The following is a 21,249-nucleotide window of genomic DNA, read 5'->3' as shown; positions in this document are numbered from 1 at the left end:
TCTCATTAAAATATAGTTTAAAGTAAAAAAGATTTTTGGTCCGACCTGATTCAGAATCAAAACATGATTCTCAGTTCAAAATACTAACTTACATATAGACAAGTGATCGGTGGTTAGGCAGGATTGATCATAGATAAATTCTTTAATCAGATGTTTTTTTTTAAATTATATCTATCGTTCTACGTACCACGACTGAGCTAAATTCAAACTTCGACCTCATTGATTTCAGTCCAACCTTTTTACCTTTGAACTATATATGCTTTCGTACAAATTCTTGTAGCATCCATAGCTTTAAAAAAGTTGTTTTATGTTAGCTTAAATTTTTTTTTATAACCCAGAAATTACTTTACAGAAATATATCCTTTATCGAAAACCCTTATTTTTTCTGACTAGAATCTAGTAAGAAACTAAATATAAAACACATGGAATAAAATATATTATAAAGATTACGTAATACGATACCGAATTCCTAGCAAGGCAATGGGCGTCGACCGGGGTCCGTCGCTAATATTTATTATCCTTTACGTATTATTTTATCACAATTACCATGCCACTGTTGTCTTGGTACGCGCGAGGAGTTTCGGGAGACACGTGCGTCCCCGTCGACGGCACGATCTCGACTGGCTAAAATCGCGAGCTTTATCAATGGACAAATATTACAATATTATGTAGTTATTAGACAGCGCGCGCGCACGTATGCTCCGCCACTTAGATCTATACGCTATTAGGCCTGGGACACACTTAGCAGCTCGACTATTAATCGGCACGACAAAATCACTGCTTTGCTTCGATAATTGCAAATTTGAAATAGGGCTCTTGTTTCCACACATATAAAAGCGAAATATTGGGCATAGGTTTATTGTTTATTTTTATTAGGTACATAAAACAGGTAATAACTAAAAGTAGATCTAAATATAGGTATTACATTACCTACTTTTTAGCATTTAAGGGCTATCTAGGGCAAAAAAAAAATTATATACCTATTGTAAAACTTAACTACCTTAGAATAATACAATTCATATACAAATTTAAATTCCAACAATCGCTTCAGTTGGGCCACTATTTAAGAAAAGCAGCTTAATGATAGTAAGAATAAGATCAATTCCTAAATCCTACTCTAAAGCACTAAAACCGTGAAAGGGGGGTATCCTCCACCAACAATGGTGTGAACTTCATATGTGCATTCACACACCTTTCTCAAAGTTTCTTTTAGCAATTTTAGAAATAGCTCCGTCTCATGTTGTACTTTTAGTATAATTTCAAAGTTATGATTCAAAAAATCTTTTGTGGTGTACTCCACTGTGTCTGTCTATATTATAGGTCATAGGGCCATCAACTTTCAAAGCTTGCAACTTTTCCAATGCAAAGTTCCCACATCAGCACCCTGAGACCACAAAAATTATCAAACAGAATCTTACAACGTGAGGTCTTAGTTCGAATTGCACCTTTCGTGGGCGTAAGACATTCTTTTATACGTGACGCCTGTCGCACGTATGCTCCACCCCTTCGATCCGCACACTTCCGTTACGCTATTAGTGTTCTTTACCTCATGTTTGTTTATTGGTAAGATCTATAGATCAAACGTTTGGTTCAGATCACTGTTCATTGTATTTTGATACAGAAAATGTGGATTTACCACTTAAATATTAAACTCTATGTGAATCGAAAATATACAACAAGGATTAACGTCAATTAAGTTTGCCAGCCTAACTGCTAAGCCATAATCGTAGCCGCACCGTGTTGGGTATATGCTCTATAGGTCTGAAAGAAGAAGTCTTCATTGTACAGCAATGGGACAGCAATAGGCTGAGTTTCATCATTGCCCAACTATGAGATAGTAATAAGCTGAGGAAAAAGATTAAGTTTGCCTGAAATAAAACCGTCGAAGAACGAAAATGTGTTATTTGTGGTAAAAAAAGTAAGTTCTGTGGTAATTTGAAGTAGTGTCTACAAGTCTTTTACAACTTTTCCTCATAATTTCAGTCGCTCACGTGATTTCACTCCCGTTGGTTTTCTATACACGCACGGTAATTACTTATGTAGGAATAACTAAGCGTTCTTCCCCTGCGACATCGTCCGCATTCCATTTGTCATAAGTTTTCAAACTAGGATACGAACATTCTTCAACTTGGAAGATATTGTATTTGACGGCCGATTAGCGCAGTGGGCAGCGACCCTGCTTTCTGAGTCCAAGGCCGTGGGTTCGATTCACACAACTGGACAATATTTATGTGATGAACATGAATGTTTTCAGTGTCTGGGTGTTTATCTATATATTATAAGTATTTATGTATATCTATATATATAAAAGAAAGTCGTGTTAGTTACTTCACTTATAACTCAAGAACGGCTGAACCGATTTAGCTGAAAATTGGCAGGGAGGTAGTTTAGAGCCAGGAGAAGGACATAGGATACTTTTTATCCCGTTCGACATCATTCCCGTGTGACTTGACATGTAACGTCAGTCACTATAAAACGTGGTATAACAAAAAAGAATCAGACTTGGAATAACAAAATTGACGTATAATGACAGCTATGTAATGACGTATGGATGACTATTTGATATTTGTAAGAAATCAATAATATAACTATTTCTATTAAATAAATAATTAACATTATTGCCCAATTGCCCATTCGTATAAACAGTGAAGTGAACTATAAAACTCGGTATGGTTAAAAATTTAAGTTTTTAGGTGAAGTGAAGTTTAATTAATAATGCCGCGACCAAGACGATCGAATCTTTCCCGACAAAGCCGTGATGCAAGAAGAATACGAAATACTGCAAATGAAAGGACTGAAGAAGAACAAGAAATTGCACGTGAACAGCGCCGCGATAGTATGGCTCGACTTCGTGCTTCTCAATCACGAGAGCAAAGTGAAGCAGCCCGTGAAACAGCTCGGTTGGCAATGCAGAATCGGCGAGCGAACAACAGAGGTCAACAAATAGATAATTTGCGACGCAGAACAAGATATTTATCAAGTGCTGATTTGAATCGAGCAGCGTTTCAATACGATTGCAGCAATGATTACAGCTTGCATCCTAGCGTTTGCATTGGGCAAATGGACGTAGTTTGCGAGTATTGTGGTGCATTAAAGTTTTCCGGAGAAACGCCTGGATTATGCTGCCTTAATGGTAAAGTGAAATTGCCATTGTTGACTCCGCCACCTGAGCCATTGTATTCATTGCTTTGTGGCGAAACACAAGAATCACGCCACTTTCTTGCAAATACTCAAAAATACAATGGTTGTTTCCAGATGACGTCATTTGGGGCAGATATTATCGAAGAACGGGGATTTAATCCGACATTTAAGGTATTTATTTTTGTACTTATATAGAATGTAGTTAAAGAATAACTTACTTTATCTATTGGTACCTATGTAGTATATTTGCTAATTCTGAACTCTACTCTCCCACCGAAAAAAGTGTTTATAACCCAGTTAATACTGTCTGGTTTTTATTTTGTAGATACAAGGACAGATTCATCATAGAATTGGATCATTACTACCTTTCGAAGATACACAGAATAAATTTTTACAAATATATTTCATGGGCAACATGGAAGAACAACTTGATCGACGCCTAGAGATCAATGCAGGAATGAAGCGAGCAATTCTTCAAGACTTGCAGTGTCTGCTTCATGAACATCATGCGTTGGTCAGGTTGTTTAAGAGTGCTTTAGAGCGCATGCCAAGTGATGACTATAAAGTTGTTATCAAAGCAGATAAACGACCATCTGGAACACACGAAAGGACATTTAATGCTCCAACAGTAGACGAAGTTGCCATCCTGATTGTTGGTGAACAATTGGAAAAACGCGATATTGTGCTTACACGTCGCGATACTGGGCAACTGCAACAAATATCTGAAACTCATCGATCATATGACACATTGCAATACCCGCTGATGTTTTGGCAAGGAGAAGATGGATATTATTTTAATATTAAAATGAAAAATGGTGAGTATCAGTATCATAATTTATTTCATTTATTTGTGAAAGACACTGATTTAAAATAATGCTTATTAAAAAAATGGTTAATGTCTGTATTGTTTGCCTTTAAAATTTGCCTTTGAAATGGTTAATTATCAAATTTTTAATTTCAGGTGAAGAAACTACAAAGAAAGTTAGCTCAATGAATTATTACGCATATCGTTTGATGATTCGTCAAAATGCTGACAACTATTTGCTGCGGTTTCGTCGATTGTTTCAGCAGTATTGCGTTGACATGTATGTAAAAATAGAAACGGAACGTTTAACATTCATTAGGTTGAACCAAGCCAAACTGCGTTCTGAGGAGTACATCCATTTACGTGATGCAGTTAATACTGAAGGAAATGCAGCTAATATTGGTCGATTAACTATTCTGCCGGCGACATACATTGGTAGTCCACGTCATATGCATGAATATGCACAAGATGCAATGACATATGTTCGTCATTACGGTCGGCCCGATCTCTTTATTACTTTTACCTGTAATCCAAAATGGATAGAAATTACTCAATTGCTGCTTCCCGGACAAACATCAAGTGATAGACACGACATCACAGCACGTATATTCAGGCAAAAAATTCGGTCCCTGATGAACTTTATTGTTAAACAACGCGTCTTTGGAGATACTCGATGCTGGATGTATTCAATCGAATGGCAAAAGCGAGGCCTGCCGCACGCACACATTCTTATTTGGTTAGTGGAAAGAATTCAGCCTGACCAAATAGATGATATCATATGTGCTGAGATTCCTGATTATGAAGTCGATCCAGACCTACATGATGTTGTTACTACTAATATGATTCATGGACCGTGTGGTGCCATCAATCCCCAATCACCTTGCATGGTCGATGGAAAGTGCTCTAAACGATATCCACGGAAATTAACGGCGGAGACTGTCACTGGCAATGATGGTTATCCGCTGTATCGGCGTCGATCACCAGATGACAACGGTCGAACTGTCACAACGAAAGTGAAAAGAATGGATTTCGTTGTCGACAACAGTTGGATTGTTCCATATTCGCCACTTATTTCTAAATCGTTCAAGACACATTGCAACGTTGAATACTGCAATTCAGTTAAGTCCATAAAATATATTTGCAAATATGTCACGAAAGGCAGTGATATGGCGGTTTTTGGATTGCAATCCTCGAATACCAACGATGAAATTTCACGCTATCAAGTTTGTCGTTATGTGAACTGTAATGAAGCGATTTGGCGTATATTCGCATTTCCCATTCACGAACGTCATCCTACTGTTACGCATTTGGCGGTGCATCTGGAGAATGGTCAACGAGTATATTTCACGGCTTCGAATGCTACGCAACGTGCTGAAACACCTCCAGCAACTACATTGACCAGTTTTTTTGCAATCTGCCAAAGCGATCAGTTTGCACGAACTTTGCTTTACTCGGAGATGCCACGTTATTATACTTGGAATGCTTCATCGAAGAATTTTCAAAGACGGAAGCAAGGCGATGCGGTTCCTGGGTATCCAGATGTGCGTTCTACTGATGCTCTTGGTCGTATGTATACAGTTCATCCAAAGAATAATGAATGTTTCTATTTGCGGTTGTTGCTGGTAAATGTGCGTGGGCCAACGTCATTTGAGTCACTACGAACTGTTAATGGTGTAATATTCCCAACATATCGTGCTGCATGTGAAGAATTGAAGTTATTAGAAAACGATAGTCATTGGGATACGACAATCGCTGAAGCCATTATCTGTGCATCTCCAAGTCAGATACGCACATTATTCGCTATCATAATTTCGACATGTTTTCCATCAAACCCATGTAACCTGTGGCACAAATACAAGGATAATATGTCAGAAGATATTTTACATCAAATTCGTGTCAGTTCCAGAAATCACGATATTGAGATGAATGAGGAGATACATAATCGTGCTTTACTCTTGATCGAAGATATGTGTTACCTCATGTGCGGTAATTTATTAATCAGGTTAGGAATGCCAGCACCATATCGTGAAATGAATGACGCATTTAATCGAGAATTGGAACGGGAACGTGAATATGATCACCAGGAATTAGATTTAGTAGTTCAAACGAATGTACCCCTGTTGAATTACCAACAAAAGAAAGTTTATGATACTTTAATGAAGGCAATCGATGATGAAAATGGTGGTTTATATTTCCTAGATGCCCCTGGTGGAACTGGCAAGACATTCCTCATGTCATTAGTTTTAGCAACTGTTCGGGCGAGATCTAACATAGCGGTTGCAGTTGCTTCTTCTGGAATAGCAGCCACATTGTTAGAAGGATGCCGTACGGCTCATTCAGCATTCAAATTACCGTTAAATCTTCAAACTATTGAAGAACCAACGTGTAATATTGCAAAACACTCAGCAATGGCCAAAGTTTTAGCGGTATCGAAAATCATCATCTGGGACGAATGCACAATGGCGCATAAACGTGCATTAGAAGCACTTAACCGAACATTAAAAGATTTACGCAATGACTCGAGATGTTTTGGAGGAGCAATGATTTTACTTTCTGGTGATTTCCGCCAAATACTGCCAGTAATTCCAAGATCTACGGCTGCCGACGAAATAAACGCTTGCCTCAAATCGTCAAATCTATGGCGCCATGTGAAGAAACTGCAACTGACAACAAACATGAGAGTTGCATTGCTTAATGATACATCTGCTGAAGATTTCTCGGAGCAATTGCTGACTATCGGTAATGGTCAAGTACCTGTCGATGAATCGAGCGGATTAATATCATTTCCAAATAATTTCTGTAATTTTGTCTCATCAAAAGACGAACTTATCAACAATGTATTTCCAGAAATTATTTCTAACTACAAAAATTATGAATGGATGAGTGAGCGAGCAATTTTAGCGGCTAAGAATAAAGATGTAGATGACCTAAACAACATAATTCAAAATAAGATCATTGGAACAATGCATTCATTCAAATCTATTGACTGCGTCTCAAATGAAGATGAAGCCACCAACTATCCAATTGAATTTTTAAACTCTTTGGACGTGCCTGGCTTACCACCGCACAATTTACGCCTAAAGGTTGGCTCCGTAGTAATCATGCTTCGAAACATAAACCAACCAAAACTGTGCAACGGTACGCGTTTGGTGGTTAGAAAATTGATGAACAATGTAATTTACGCTACGATAATGATAGGAAAATTCAAAGGTGAGCAAGTTCTCATTCCGAGGATACCGATGATCCCAACCGATATGCCGTTTGAATTTAAAAGACTTCAATTTCCGATACGTCTTGCATTTGCCATGACCATCAACAAATCACAAGGCCAATCCTTAAAAGTTTGTGGTTTAAATCTAGAACATTCATGTTTTTCCCATGGTCAATTATACGTGGCATGTTCACGGGTCGGAAGACCATCTGCGTTGTTTGTTTTTGCGCCTGATAATAAAACAAAAAATGTCGTGTATCACAAGGTACTTAAATGAAGAGCAACCTATGTACTAAAATACAGAAATAATTATGAATGATTGATGTAGAAATTTAATTTTTTTTGTATTTTTTCCAATAAAAAAAAAATCTGCTTATTTATTGACATTAAGGCGGAACAAAGTTCGCCGGGTCAGCTAGTTATTCATAAAAATAATTCATCAGTTATCTTAGTACCCATAACACAAGCTACGCTTACTTTGGGACTAGATGGCGATGTGTGTATTGTCGTTGTATATTTATTTTTATTTTTTATTGTACCGCACAGATTTTGATTTGCTCTCTGTTTAAAAATCTACTAACTTAGTCTAACGCTTTTATTAATGTTTTCATAATAAAAGCGTTAGACTAAGTTAGTAGAACTCAGTTGTAGCTTTTAAAAAGTACTTTGTATTATTTATAGGTTTAAGGGATACTTAAGTACTTAAGTATGTACCCAAGGGAACTTCGTGACACCTAAAGTAAGCCATCTATTAAAGGAAAACCGCACTGGAAGTTCCCATATCTATATATATAAAAGAAAGTCGTGTTAGTTACTTCACTTATAACTCAAGAACGGCTGAACCGATTTAGCTGAAAATTGGCAGGGAGGTAGTTTAGAGCCAGGAGAAGGACATAGGATACTTTTTATCCCGTTCGACATCATTCCCGTGTGACTTGACATGTAACGTCAGTCACTATAAAACGTGGTATAACAAAAAAGAATCAGACTTGGAATAACAAAATTGACGTATAATGACAGCTATGTAATGACGTATGGATGACTATTTGATATTTGTAAGAAATCAATAATATAACTATTTCTATTAAATAAATAATTAACATTATTGCCCAATTGCCCATTCGTATAAACAGTGAAGTGAACTATAAAACTCGGTATGGTTAAAAATTTAAGTTTTTAGGTGAAGTGAAGTTTAATTAATAATGCCGCGACCAAGACGATCGAATCTTTCCCGACAAAGCCGTGATGCAAGAAGAATACGAAATACTGCAAATGAAAGGACTGAAGAAGAACAAGAAATTGCACGTGAACAGCGCCGCGATAGTATGGCTCGACTTCGTGCTTCTCAATCACGAGAGCAAAGTGAAGCAGCCCGTGAAACAGCTCGGTTGGCAATGCAGAATCGTCGAGCGAACAACAGAGGTCAACAAATAGATAATTTGCGACGCAGAACAAGATATTTATCAAGTGCTGATTTGAATCGAGCAGCGTTTCAATACGATTGCAGCAATGATTACAGCTTGCATCCTAGCGTTTGCATTGGGCAAATGGACGTAGTTTGCGAGTATTGTGGTGCATTAAAGTTTTCCGGAGAAACGCCTGGATTATGCTGCCTTAATGGTAAAGTGAAATTGCCATTGTTGACTCCGCCACCTGAGCCATTGTATTCATTGCTTTGTGGCGAAACACAAGAATCACGCCACTTTCTTGCAAATACTCAAAAATACAATGGTTGTTTCCAGATGACGTCATTTGGGGCAGATATTATCGAAGAACGGGGATTTAATCCGACATTTAAGGTATTTATTTTTGTACTTATATAGAAATTTTTGAATCGAACCTAGGGCCGCGTTCCTAGTTGAACCGGCTAACTAGATTAAAGTAGCAGTAACAGCTTAAACAGGATTCTAAAATAGGCCAATGTCGTATTCTAGCAATAAGGCCTACTAAGATATTGTGCGATTCAATCGCTCATCCTGTGGATTAGCGATAACCATCGGCCGTTTAGCGGAACTGCATCGCCTGATGGGATTTTAATGGCGTGACAATGAATTTAAATGTCCCATCAACAGTCATTTATAAAATACTAGCTGACCCGGCGAACTTTGTTCCGCCTTAATGTCAATAAATAAGCAGATTTTTTTTTTATTGGAAAAAATACTAAAAAAATTAAATTTCTACATCAATCATTCATAATTATTTCTGTATTTTAGTACATAGGTTGCTCTTCATTTAAGTACCTTGTGATACACGACATTTTTTGTTTTATTATCAGGCGCAAAAACAAACAACGCAGATGGTCTTCCGACCCGTGAACATGCCACGTATAATTGACCATGGGAAAAACATGAATGTTCTAGATTTAAACCACAAACTTTTAAGGATTGGCCTTGTGATTTGTTGATGGTCATGGCAAATGCAAGACGTATCGGAAATTGAAGTCTTTTAAATTCAAACGGCATATCGGTTGGGATCATCGGTATCCTCGGAATGAGAACTTGCTCACCTTTGAATTTTCCTATCATTATCGTAGCGTAAATTACATTGTTCATCAATTTTCTAACCACCAAACGCGTACCGTTGCACAGTTTTGGTTGGTTTATGTTTCGAAGCATGATTACTACGGAGCCAACCTTTAGGCGTAAATTGTGCGGTGGTAAGCCAGGCACGTCCAAAGAGTTTAAAAATTCAATTGGATAGTTGGTGGCTTCATCTTCATTTGTGACGCAGTCAATAGATTTGAATGAATGCATTGTTCCAATGATCTTATTTTGAATTATGTTGTTTATGTTGTTCATCTACATCTTTATTCTTAGCCGCTAAAATTGCTCGCTCACTCATCCATTCATAATTTTTGTAGTTAGAAATAATTTCTGGAAATACATTGTTGATAAGTTCGTCTTTTGATGAGACAAAATTACAGAAATTATTTGGAAATGATATTAATCCGCTCGATTCATCGACAGGTACTTGACCATTACCGATAGTCAGCAATTGCTCCGAGAAATCTTCAGCAGATGTATCATTAAGCAATGCAACTCTCATGTTTGTTGTCAGTTGCAGTTTCTTCACATGGCGCCATAGATTTGACGATTTGAGGCAAGCGTTTATTTCGTCGGCAGCCGTAGATCTTGGAATTACTGGCAGTATTTGGCGGAAATCACCAGAAAGTAAAATCATTGCTCCTCCAAAACATCTCGAGTCATTGCGTAAATCTTTTAATGTTCGGTTAAGTGCTTCTAATGCACGTTTATGCGCCATTGTGCATTCGTCCCAGATGATGATTTTCGATACCGCTAAAACTTTGGCCATTGCTGAGTGTTTTGCAATATTACACGTTGGTTCTTCAATAGTTTGAAGATTTAACGGTAATTTGAATGCTGAATGAGCCGTACGGCATCCTTCTAACAATGTGGCTGCTATTCCAGAAGAAGCAACTGCAACCGCTATGTTAGATCTCGCCCGAACAGTTGCTAAAACTAATGACATGAGGAATGTCTTGCCAGTTCCACCAGGGGCATCTAGGAAATATAAACCACCATTTTCATCATCGATTGCCTTCATTAAAGTATCATAAACTTTCTTTTGTTGGTAATTCAACAGGGGTACATTCGTTTGAACTACTAAATCTAATTCCTGGTGATCATATTCACGTTCCCGTTCCAATTCTCGATTAAATGCGTCATTCATTTCACGATATGGTGCTGGCATTCCTAACCTGATTAATAAATTACCGCACATGAGGTAACACATATCTTCGATCAAGAGTAAAGCACGATTATGTATCTCCTCATTCATCTCAATATCGTGATTTCTGGAACTGACACGAATTTGATGTAAAATATCTTCTGACATATTATCCTTGTATTTGTGCCACAGGTTACATGGGTTTGATGGAAAACATGTCGAAATTATGATAGCGAATAATGTGCGTATCTGACTTGGAGATGCACAGATAATGGCTTCAGCGATTGTCGTATCCCAATGACTATCGTTTTCTAATAACTTCAATTCTTCACATGCAGCACGATATGTTGGGAATATTACACCATTAACAGTTCGTAGTGACTCAAATGACGTTGGCCCACGCACATTTACCAGCAACAACCGCAAATAGAAACATTCATTATTCTTTGGATGAACTGTATACATACGACCAAGAGCATCAGTAGAACGCACATCTGGATACCCAGGAACCGCATCGCCTTGCTTCCGTCTTTGAAAATTCTTCGATGAAGCATTCCAAGTATAATAACGTGGCATCTCCGAGTAAAGCAAAGTTCGTGCAAACTGATCGCTTTGGCAGATTGCAAAAAAACTGGTCAATGTAGTTGCTGGAGGTGTTTCAGCACGTTGCGTAGCATTCGAAGCCGTGAAATATACTCGTTGACCATTCTCCAGATGCACCGCCAAATGCGTAACAGTAGGATGACGTTCGTGAATGGGAAATGCGAATATACGCCAAATCGCTTCATTACAGTTCACATAACGACAAACTTGATAGCGTGAAATTTCATCGTTGGTATTCGAGGATTGCAATCCAAAAACCGCCATATCACTGCCTTTCGTGACATATTTGCAAATATATTTTATGGACTTAACTGAATTGCAGTATTCAACGTTGCAATGTGTCTTGAACGATTTAGAAATAAGTGGCGAATATGGAACAATCCAACTGTTGTCGACAACGAAATCCATTCTTTTCACTTTCGTTGTGACAGTTCGACCGTTGTCATCTGGTGATCGACGCCGATACAGCGGATAACCATCATTGCCAGTGACAGTCTCCGCCGTTAATTTCCGTGGATATCGTTTAGAGCACTTTCCATCGACCATGCAAGGTGATTGGGGATTGATGGCACCACACGGTCCATGAATCATATTAGTAGTAACAACATCATGTAGGTCTGGATCGACTTCATAATCAGGAATCTCAGCACATATGATATCATCTATTTGGTCAGGCTGAATTCTTTCCACTAACCAAATAAGAATGTGTGCGTGCGGCAGGCCTCGCTTTTGCCATTCGATTGAATACATCCAGCATCGAGTATCTCCAAAGACGCGTTGTTTAACAATAAAGTTCATCAGGGACCGAATTTTTTGCCTGAATATACGTGCTGTGATGTCGTGTCTATCACTTGATGTTTGTCCGGGAAGCAGCAATTGAGTAATTTCTATCCATTTTGGATTACAGGTAAAAGTAATAAAGAGATCGGGCCGACCGTAATGACGAACATATGTCATTGCATCTTGTGCATATTCATGCATATGACGTGGACTACCAATGTATGTCGCCGGCAGAATAGTTAATCGACCAATATTAGCTGCATTTCCTTCAGTATTAACTGCATCACGTAAATGGATGTACTCCTCAGAACGCAGTTTGGCTTGGTTCAACCTAATGAATGTTAAACGTTCCGTTTCTATTTTTACATACATGTCAACGCAATACTGCTGAAACAATCGACGAAACCGCAGCAAATAGTTGTCAGCATTTTGACGAATCATCAAACGATATGCGTAATAATTCATTGAGCTAACTTTCTTTGTAGTTTCTTCACCTGAAATTAAAAATTTGATAATTAACCATTTCAAAGGCAAATTTTAAAGGCAAACAATACAGACATTAACCATTTTTTTAATAAGCATTATTTTAAATCAGTGTCTTTCACAAATAAATGAAATAAATTATGATACTGATACTCACCATTTTTCATTTTAATATTAAAATAATATCCATCTTCTCCTTGCCAAAACATCAGCGGGTATTGCAATGTGTCATATGATCGATGAGTTTCAGATATTTGTTGCAGTTGCCCAGTATCGCGACGTGTAAGCACAATATCGCGTTTTTCCAATTGTTCACCAACAATCAGGATGGCAACTTCGTCTACTGTTGGAGCATTAAATGTCCTTTCGTGTGTTCCAGATGGTCGTTTATCTGCTTTGATAACAACTTTATAGTCATCACTTGGCATGCGCTCTAAAGCACTCTTAAACAACCTGACCAACGCATGATGTTCATGAAGCAGACACTGCAAGTCTTGAAGAATTGCTCGCTTCATTCCTGCATTGATCTCTAGGCGTCGATCAAGTTGTTCTTCCATGTTGCCCATGAAATATATTTGTAAAAATTTATTCTGTGTATCTTCGAAAGGTAGTAATGATCCAATTCTATGATGAATCTGTCCTTGTATCTACAAAATAAAAACCAGACAGTATTAACTGGGTTATAAACACTTTTTTCGGTGGGAGAGTAGAGTTCAGAATTAGCAAATATACTACATAGGTACCAATAGATAAAGTAAGTTATTCTTTAATATAGTAATAAGTATTTATATAGATATAAGTACAAAAATAAATACCTTAAATGTCGGATTAAATCCCCGTTCTTCGATAATATCTGCCCCAAATGACGTCATCTGGAAACAACCATTGTATTTTTGAGTATTTGCAAGAAAGTGGCGTGATTCTTGTGTTTCGCCACAAAGCAATGAATACAATGGCTCAGGTGGCGGAGTCAACAATGGCAATTTCACTTTACCATTAAGGCAGCATAATCCAGGCGTTTCTCCGGAAAACTTTAATGCACCACAATACTCGCAAACTACGTCCATTTGCCCAATGCAAACGCTAGGATGCAAGCTGTAATCATTGCTGCAATCGTATTGAAACGCTGCTCGATTCAAATCAGCACTTGATAAATATCTTGTTCTGCGTCGCAAATTATCTATTTGTTGACCTCTGTTGTTCGCTCGACGATTCTGCATTGCCAACCGAGCTGTTTCACGGGCTGCTTCACTTTGCTCTCGTGATTGAGAAGCACGAAGTCGAGCCATACTATCGCGGCGCTGTTCACGTGCAATTTCTTGTTCTTCTTCAGTCCTTTCATTTGCAGTATTTCGTATTCTTCTTGCATCACGGCTTTGTCGGGAAAGATTCGATCGTCTTGGTCGCGGCATTATTAATTAAACTTCACTTCACCTAAAAACTTAAATTTTTAACCATACCGAGTTTTATAGTTCACTTCACTGTTTATACGAATGGGCAATTGGGCAATAATGTTAATTATTTATTTAATAGAAATAGTTATATTATTGATTTCTTACAAATATCAAATAGTCATCCATACGTCATTACATAGCTGTCATTATACGTCAATTTTGTTATTCCAAGTCTGATTCTTTTTTGTTATACCACGTTTTATAGTGACTGACGTTACATGTCAAGTCACACGGGAATGATGTCGAACGGGATAAAAAGTATCCTATGTCCTTCTCCTGGCTCTAAACTACCTCCCTGCCAATTTTCAGCTAAATCGGTTCAGCCGTTCTTGAGTTATAAGTGAAGTAACTAACACGACTTTCTTTTATATATATAGATTAATATTGGATAGAAGCAGGCGTTACTTTGCGGGAATCCATGATATATTATCAAAATTAAGCTTAATTTGCTATACTCCGCGAAAAGCAGAAAAATCTGTGTGGTGTAATTTATAATTTCTTCAATCCTTATACCCCACACCAAACAGATCTTCGGCAATATACCCTCTACGCACGTTTCGCTCCGAAACCGGAGCATCATCAGGAGATGTTGACTTTACAATGAATAATTGTTAAGCAACTTAACAATAAATTATAAATTACACCACACAGATTCTCCTGCTTTTCGCGGAGTATAGCAAATTAAGCTTAATTTTGATAAAATATTAATAAACATAAATTTTTGTATGTAATATATTTGTATATATATTATGTAGATATATTATATATTTATATATTACGTATATTTATTCAAATTATGTATGTTTTTGTATCTATACATTTTGGTATTTATGTATATATTACAACTCTCTTCACATATATCCCGTTCACTTGCTGTAAGTCCTACAAAGGTTGCCTGTAAGAGATTGCTTGCAGCAATAAGGCCGCCTTTGCAAATCTACATTGTCTTTTACTGTAAACTTCTTACTGTTTCTTTTTCTGTATGTTATACGTGCAATAAAGTATTTCTTCTTCTTCTTCATTTATTTCTCTCAAAAGATACTCGAAAACATTCACGTTAATCACACAAACATTCACGTTAATCACACAAACATTTTCCAGTTGTGGGAATTGGACCAACAGCCTTAGACTCTGAAAGCAGGGTCGCTACCCACTGCGCCAGTCTTCCGAAAAATTGATTAGGATTTTAACAAATGAGCTAATAAATTATTCATATTTAATTAATAAATATTTTTCAAAAAATCATTGTTAAGCTTGTATTTGGTTCACAACCAATTTTCATTGCATTTAGTCAGTGGGTATTTTTATATAAATACTACTTCGTTTGTTACGCTTTCACGCAAGAACTACTCAACCGATCCTCATGAAACTTTGTACATATGTAATATAGGATACTTTTTATCCCGACATTAAGCTCGGTTCTTTTGGGAGAGGGGATGAGTGTTTGACGATTTTACACCGTAACTCCGACAAATTATAACCGTTTTAAATAATTATTTTTGTTAGTACAAAATATAGAGGTTATAATATGTGTTTTATTTTTGCCCAAACTGTGGTTGGAGATAGAGGACAGAACTCCTCAGCGGACAGCAGCAAACCCCTCATTTAAGGCTTAGCGGTTCTAAATGCTTTAAAGTTTTTTAGATCTACAACTAAATTTAATGCCAAATCAAAAAGCAAAATCAAATGCAGACGAAGTCGCGGGCAACAGCTAGTATTCTATATATGTCTATATGATGTATGACACTCTAGACGATGCAGAGATAAATAAGGTAGGTACTATGTTAATCCAACGCTATGGTATATTTCAATGCGGTGACGCCGGCTCCAATACCAGCTGCGAGTGCCGTAATGACTGGCCACGCCGCAACACGCAAGAATGTGATCTCATTCATATTAGCGTCCCGTAACAGCCGAGCGGTCCCCACCGAGCCTGGCTAGACCTACTGCACTGGAGCCCGTTTCTGTGTCATATTTCAAACATATGTATACTATCGTTTTTTTTTTGCTAACCTGGCATTCTAATTGTATGTGCAATAAAGACTTTTTCTTCTTCTTCTTCTTATCCATACTTTTCCGAACTATCCATACTGTTATGACAAATACAAAAGTTTTTTTTTAACACTACAAGTTAGCCCTTGATTGCAATCTCACCTGGTGGTAAATGATGATGCAACCTAAGATGGTAGCGGGCTTACCTGTTAGGGAGTATGGAGTCATAACCCTAATCGGTTTAGTCTGGAAACGCGCGTGGAAACCGATTAGGATCGGATCGGTACGTCTTTGTCTGTGTTCTTCTTTTTTTATTGTAATCATTGACGGATAGAGCAGGAGGACTATACGTACGAGGAAAAGCCCCGCCTATAAACCGAGCAAAGCTTCGCACGGCATGCAAGGAAATCGTCTGACAAAGGTTAAAAAAATCTGAGGCAAAGGTGTTACGCCCCATGGAAGTAAGTAGTAAGTGGAAATCTATAGATTCTAAACAGATCAACACTTCCTGCCGACATCTTAGGATACAGGCGTAGGTGTTGAGCCTCATATGCCTGTAATGACACCGGAAACCACGCCCTTCAGACCGGAATACAACAATGCATCTTGGCGGCAGAAATCAGCATGGTTGTAGTACTTGCCCGGCCGAGCTCTGTTACAAAAACCTCTACTAGTTTGTTTATTTGTTTATTTGTTCCAAGATCGACTTTACTACTTAATAATGAGAAATTAAATCTGGTGGATACGGCAGTTTTTCTAGGAATAACGTTAGATGCTAAACGTCAATGGGGCCCTCATGTTTAGAATTTATCGAACAGGCTTAGTTCTGCCGCCTATGCAGTGAAGAATATACGCCACATAACGGACATAGAAACTGCTAGGCTAGTCTATTTTAGCTACTTTCACAGCATTATGTCATATGGAATTTTACTATGGGGTAATGCTGCTGATATTGGCACTATTTTCGTGCTGCAGAAGAGGGCTGTTTGTGCGATCTATAAAATGGGTCCGAGAGAGTCATTGAGAGATAAATTTAAAGATGTTATGATAATGACAGTTTTTAGCCAATACATATTTGAAAATTTAATGTATGTTCACAAAAATATATCTAAATTTAAGAGAAAATGTGACTGCAATAATTTGAACATTAGAAGCAAAAATAAACTTGCAGTGCAATATACTAGACTACATAAAATAAGTAATTCATTTAAAGGAAAATGTATACAATTTTACAATAAATTACCGGTTGATATATTGGACGTGTCTCTGAAAAAGTTCAAAGTTTGTATTAAACGTAAGCTTATTGAAAAGTCCTATTATAGTATTAAGGACTACGTCAACGATAAAAATGCTTGGGTGTAAACTATTGCTCTAACCAGATTGCTTCTTTAATAGTTTTTAAAGGACAATGTGAGATGGTGAAAACAAAAAAAAAAAAAACAAGTTTGTTGTGGGCTTCTTCTTAGACCAGGGCGCATTTGGAACCCTCGTAGCTTTAGTTTTAAGTTGAAGAATTTATTTATCGCCATCATTTTAAATGTAATGTACGCATCAAAACTTCAAAAGTGCCAACTATGCGCCTATTTGAATAAAGATATATTTGACTTTGACTTTGACTTTGAATATATTATACAGTTCATCACATAAGGAGGAAACTTCTCGTAACCAATAGTAGACCATTGAATTTAAAATCAAATTCAAAAATTCTTATTCTTGTAGACCTGCCATAGGTTCTTATTAATCGTTCATACATATATCATCATCAGCCATTGCGCGTCCACTACTGGACATAGGCCTCTTTGAAGCAGCGCCATTTTCGATTTTCGATTTTCCTCATCGAGTCGATGCCTGCCACTTTTTGGAGGTCGTCGCTTCATCTAATTGGGGGGCGTCCGACACTCCGTTTACCGACACGCGGTTTTTGGTAGCCGGCTATTACCCGGAGATTCGCACCCCCTGCCCCACCATACCCTCGACCGCTACCAGAGTCTGGAAGGATGATGCCCTGGCGATGGTTAGCGATCGCAGCGCTAGACTTGATTGCGCTGTAACGCTGCTGCCCGACATCGGGTAATGTCATTTGTTCAAGTCTAGCTAGTTTAGTTTAATGGTTATCCCGCCATTAGTCGATCGCCAGAGCCTCGTTCGTCAGTTAGCAGGTGATACCACGAGCAGGTGAGGTTGGCATTTGGATATACATACATATATAAAATAATATAAAGATAAAAAATATACAAAAAAAAAAAAACTTAATATATAATTATGTATGAACGCTTCATAAGTGAGCTTGAAGCTTCATATAGTAAGGGGATGTGATAACTACGTTCGACAACTCAAACCTAAAGCTACGAGGGTTACAGACGCTCCCTGGTCTAAGAAGAGCCCACAACAAACTTAACCGGGTATTTTTTTTGTTATCATCATTAATATAAGGATTAGGTACTTAAAGTACCTAATCCTTATATTAAAGTAAGATTTTTCTGTAAGCTTACATTTTATATAAACTTTGAACTTAAAATCTTTATAAACTTTGAAATGTCTCTCAAAGACATCATAAAGATTTCATTCGGTAGCAATTTTAGTAGCCTAGTAAACTGCACAACGAGTTTATTTTTGCTTCTAGATCATATTGTTACAGTACATTTTTTTTAACTTTTGTTATATTCTAAGTGTAATGTGAGGTTTTAACGTCGCTACCACGTACTTACCACGTTTAGCCCTCGCGAACAATTCAGATGCGCTACAATAACGAGGTAAGGCCAACAGAATTCTGAAACAATCATTATACTGAACGTAGGGGGTAAAGTGATAACAAAAAAAAAAAAACACCCTGCTAAGTTTGTTGTGGGCTTCTTCTTAGACCAGGACGCGTTTGGAACCCTCGTAGCTTTAGTTTAAAGTTTACGAATGTGGTTATCGCCATCATCTCACTACCGTGTAATTCTTATGTACGCATCAAAAGTGCCACCTATGGGCCTACTTTAATAAAGATATTTTTGACTTTGGCTTTGACTATAAATTGTCATATTAAACTAATAATGCCAGGAAGCCAGTACATGACGATATTCTCAAAGTTAATTTAGAGTGCATACAGACGTTAAGATCGATTTCTATTTTATAGATGCAGTCTACTGAAAATTAAAAAGTAGTTAGAGCCTTAATTGATCGAACGAATTGTACGATCCGATGGTACTTTATAAACTATATAACAGCTCTGAAACGACCTTCACTAAATTCTTCAGCCATGTGTAATCGGAATGCGTCAGCTTAGCTACAAAATATGTGATAGCGATACAAAATGTGTTTTTGGCACTTCCAGCCATAGAATATCACCTTTTGTAGAGCAGATATGTCATACTCTTTCATTGTTGCCATAGTTTATGGTCGAGTAACCGAGCACCGAGTTTCACTAGATACATTTTTGTCAAACCAGAGTAAATCGGTTCAGGTCTAAACATCTTAAAGAAGCGCAAACGTTTATATATGTACGGCAACCCAGGGCTGTCACTCTGCTTTCACTTCAAGTGTCTATTAATTCAAACTTGCATAAAGCAAGTTTAATATGTCTCTTTTACAGGTTACAAGTGGCGTTTATGCAAGTTTAATACGTCTTATATACAGAACACAAATGTCGTTTATACAATTTCAGTACGTCTCGTATACAGAAAGCAAGTGTCGTTTATACAAGTTTAGTACGTCTCGTTTACAGAAAGCAAGTGTCGTTTATGTAAATTGAATATGTCTCGTATAAAGGTTACCAATGTCGTTTATGCAAGTTCAGTACGTCTCGTGTACACAAAGCAAGTGTCGTTTATGCAAGTTTAGTTCGTCTCATATACAGGAAGCAAGTACTGTTTATGCAAGTTTTGTATGTGTCGTATACCGAAAGCAAGTGTCGTTTATGCAAGTTTAGTACGTCTCGTATATAGGAAGCTAGTAATGTTTATGCAAGTTTTGTACGTCTCCTTTACAGGTCGCAAGTGTTTTATGCAAGTTTAGTAGGAACGTCTCGTATACAGGAAGCAAAGGTCGTGTACAAGTCGTGTCACATGTGGTAAATCATGACTCCCTAACTTGCAAATTACTGACAAATACTACATCATACTAGCGGTAATAGCCCAGTGGTTAGGACTTCAGCATAACTGACCCGACCGAAATGCGATTTTATCTTTTCTAAGATATGTGCGTTGTAAGCAATTAAATATCACTTCATTTAAAGATGAATGGGAAACGTACATGCCTGAGAGTTCTCCATGGTATTCTCAAAGGCTTGTGAGGCCTACCAGTTCGCACTTGGCCAGCGTCATGGTATACTGTCTCAATCCTTCTCATTCCAAGAAGTAACCATGCCATGTACCGTGCCATGGACCGGTAACGGGTTGTTTGAAATAATAAATAATTGAAGTGACGTATCTTAGAATATTTCTTACTCTATGTTCTGTGTCTGTACTTGATGTTCCATATTTTATTGTTGACCATTTGTCTCACCAACGCATGCGCAGGTGTTTACTATAATGTAATAATAATTGGTATATTTATACGTTCATTTCATCACTGTACAATTTTATTTGTATACTAAACTTTAATTTTAGTCCCCGACGTAAAGCGAGCCACATTACACAGGTCGGGAGAACTTTTTTTTTATTCCGCTACAAATAAGCCGTTGAGTGTAATGTAAGCTGGTGGTAAATGATGATGCAGTCTAAGATTGACGGGCTAACCTGTTATGAAATGTGGCAGTTATACTAAAACCGTACCCCTTATCTCAAAACTCCCTAGAAATGTTAGAAATCCAGAGAGATTGCTCTTGTATAAAGCTTCAAAGACCACTAACCTATTTAAAAAGCGGTTATGCAATGTGCATTAAGATTTTCAACCTGTTAGTACAAAATATACAGATCTTACCTGTGAGAAGATTCAAACCAGCTTTGAAGAAATGGCTCTTACAAAATTCATTTTATTCAGTCAAGGAATTTTTAATGCACCAAAATATTTGACTAGATATATATACCTACCTAATTACCTATACATTAATACTAAGCTTTTTAATTTACCTCAATATTTGGACGTCAATGTGAACGACAAAATATGCG

At 37.4% G+C, this 21,249-nt stretch overlaps 1 protein-coding gene across 4 annotated transcripts in view; it reads right to left on the bottom strand.

Moving 5' to 3' along the window:
- LOC120632568 (fibrillin-2-like) overlaps positions 1 to 599 on the bottom strand; it is an 88,778-nt gene extending 88,179 nt beyond the window's left edge. For 3 of the 4 annotated variants that reach the window (XM_039902460.1, XM_039902462.1, XM_039902463.1), the window contains exon 1: positions 547 to 599. In XM_039902460.1, coding sequence (XP_039758394.1) covers positions 547 to 549 — 3 coding nt within the window. In that variant the 5' untranslated portion in view covers positions 550 to 599. Of the gene's footprint in view, positions 1 to 462; positions 499 to 546 lie in introns of those variants that run through there. The other variant, XM_039902461.1, reaches the window with a different exon arrangement.
- Between the last annotated feature and the right edge of the window lie 20,650 nt (positions 600 to 21,249).

Source organism: Pararge aegeria, chromosome 20, assembly GCF_905163445.1.
Source record: "Pararge aegeria chromosome 20, ilParAegt1.1, whole genome shotgun sequence".
Lineage (NCBI taxonomy): Eukaryota > Metazoa > Arthropoda > Insecta > Lepidoptera > Nymphalidae > Pararge > Pararge aegeria.
The sequence above is the reverse complement of the archived record's forward strand: the minus strand, read 5'-3'. Positions and strand labels throughout refer to the sequence as shown.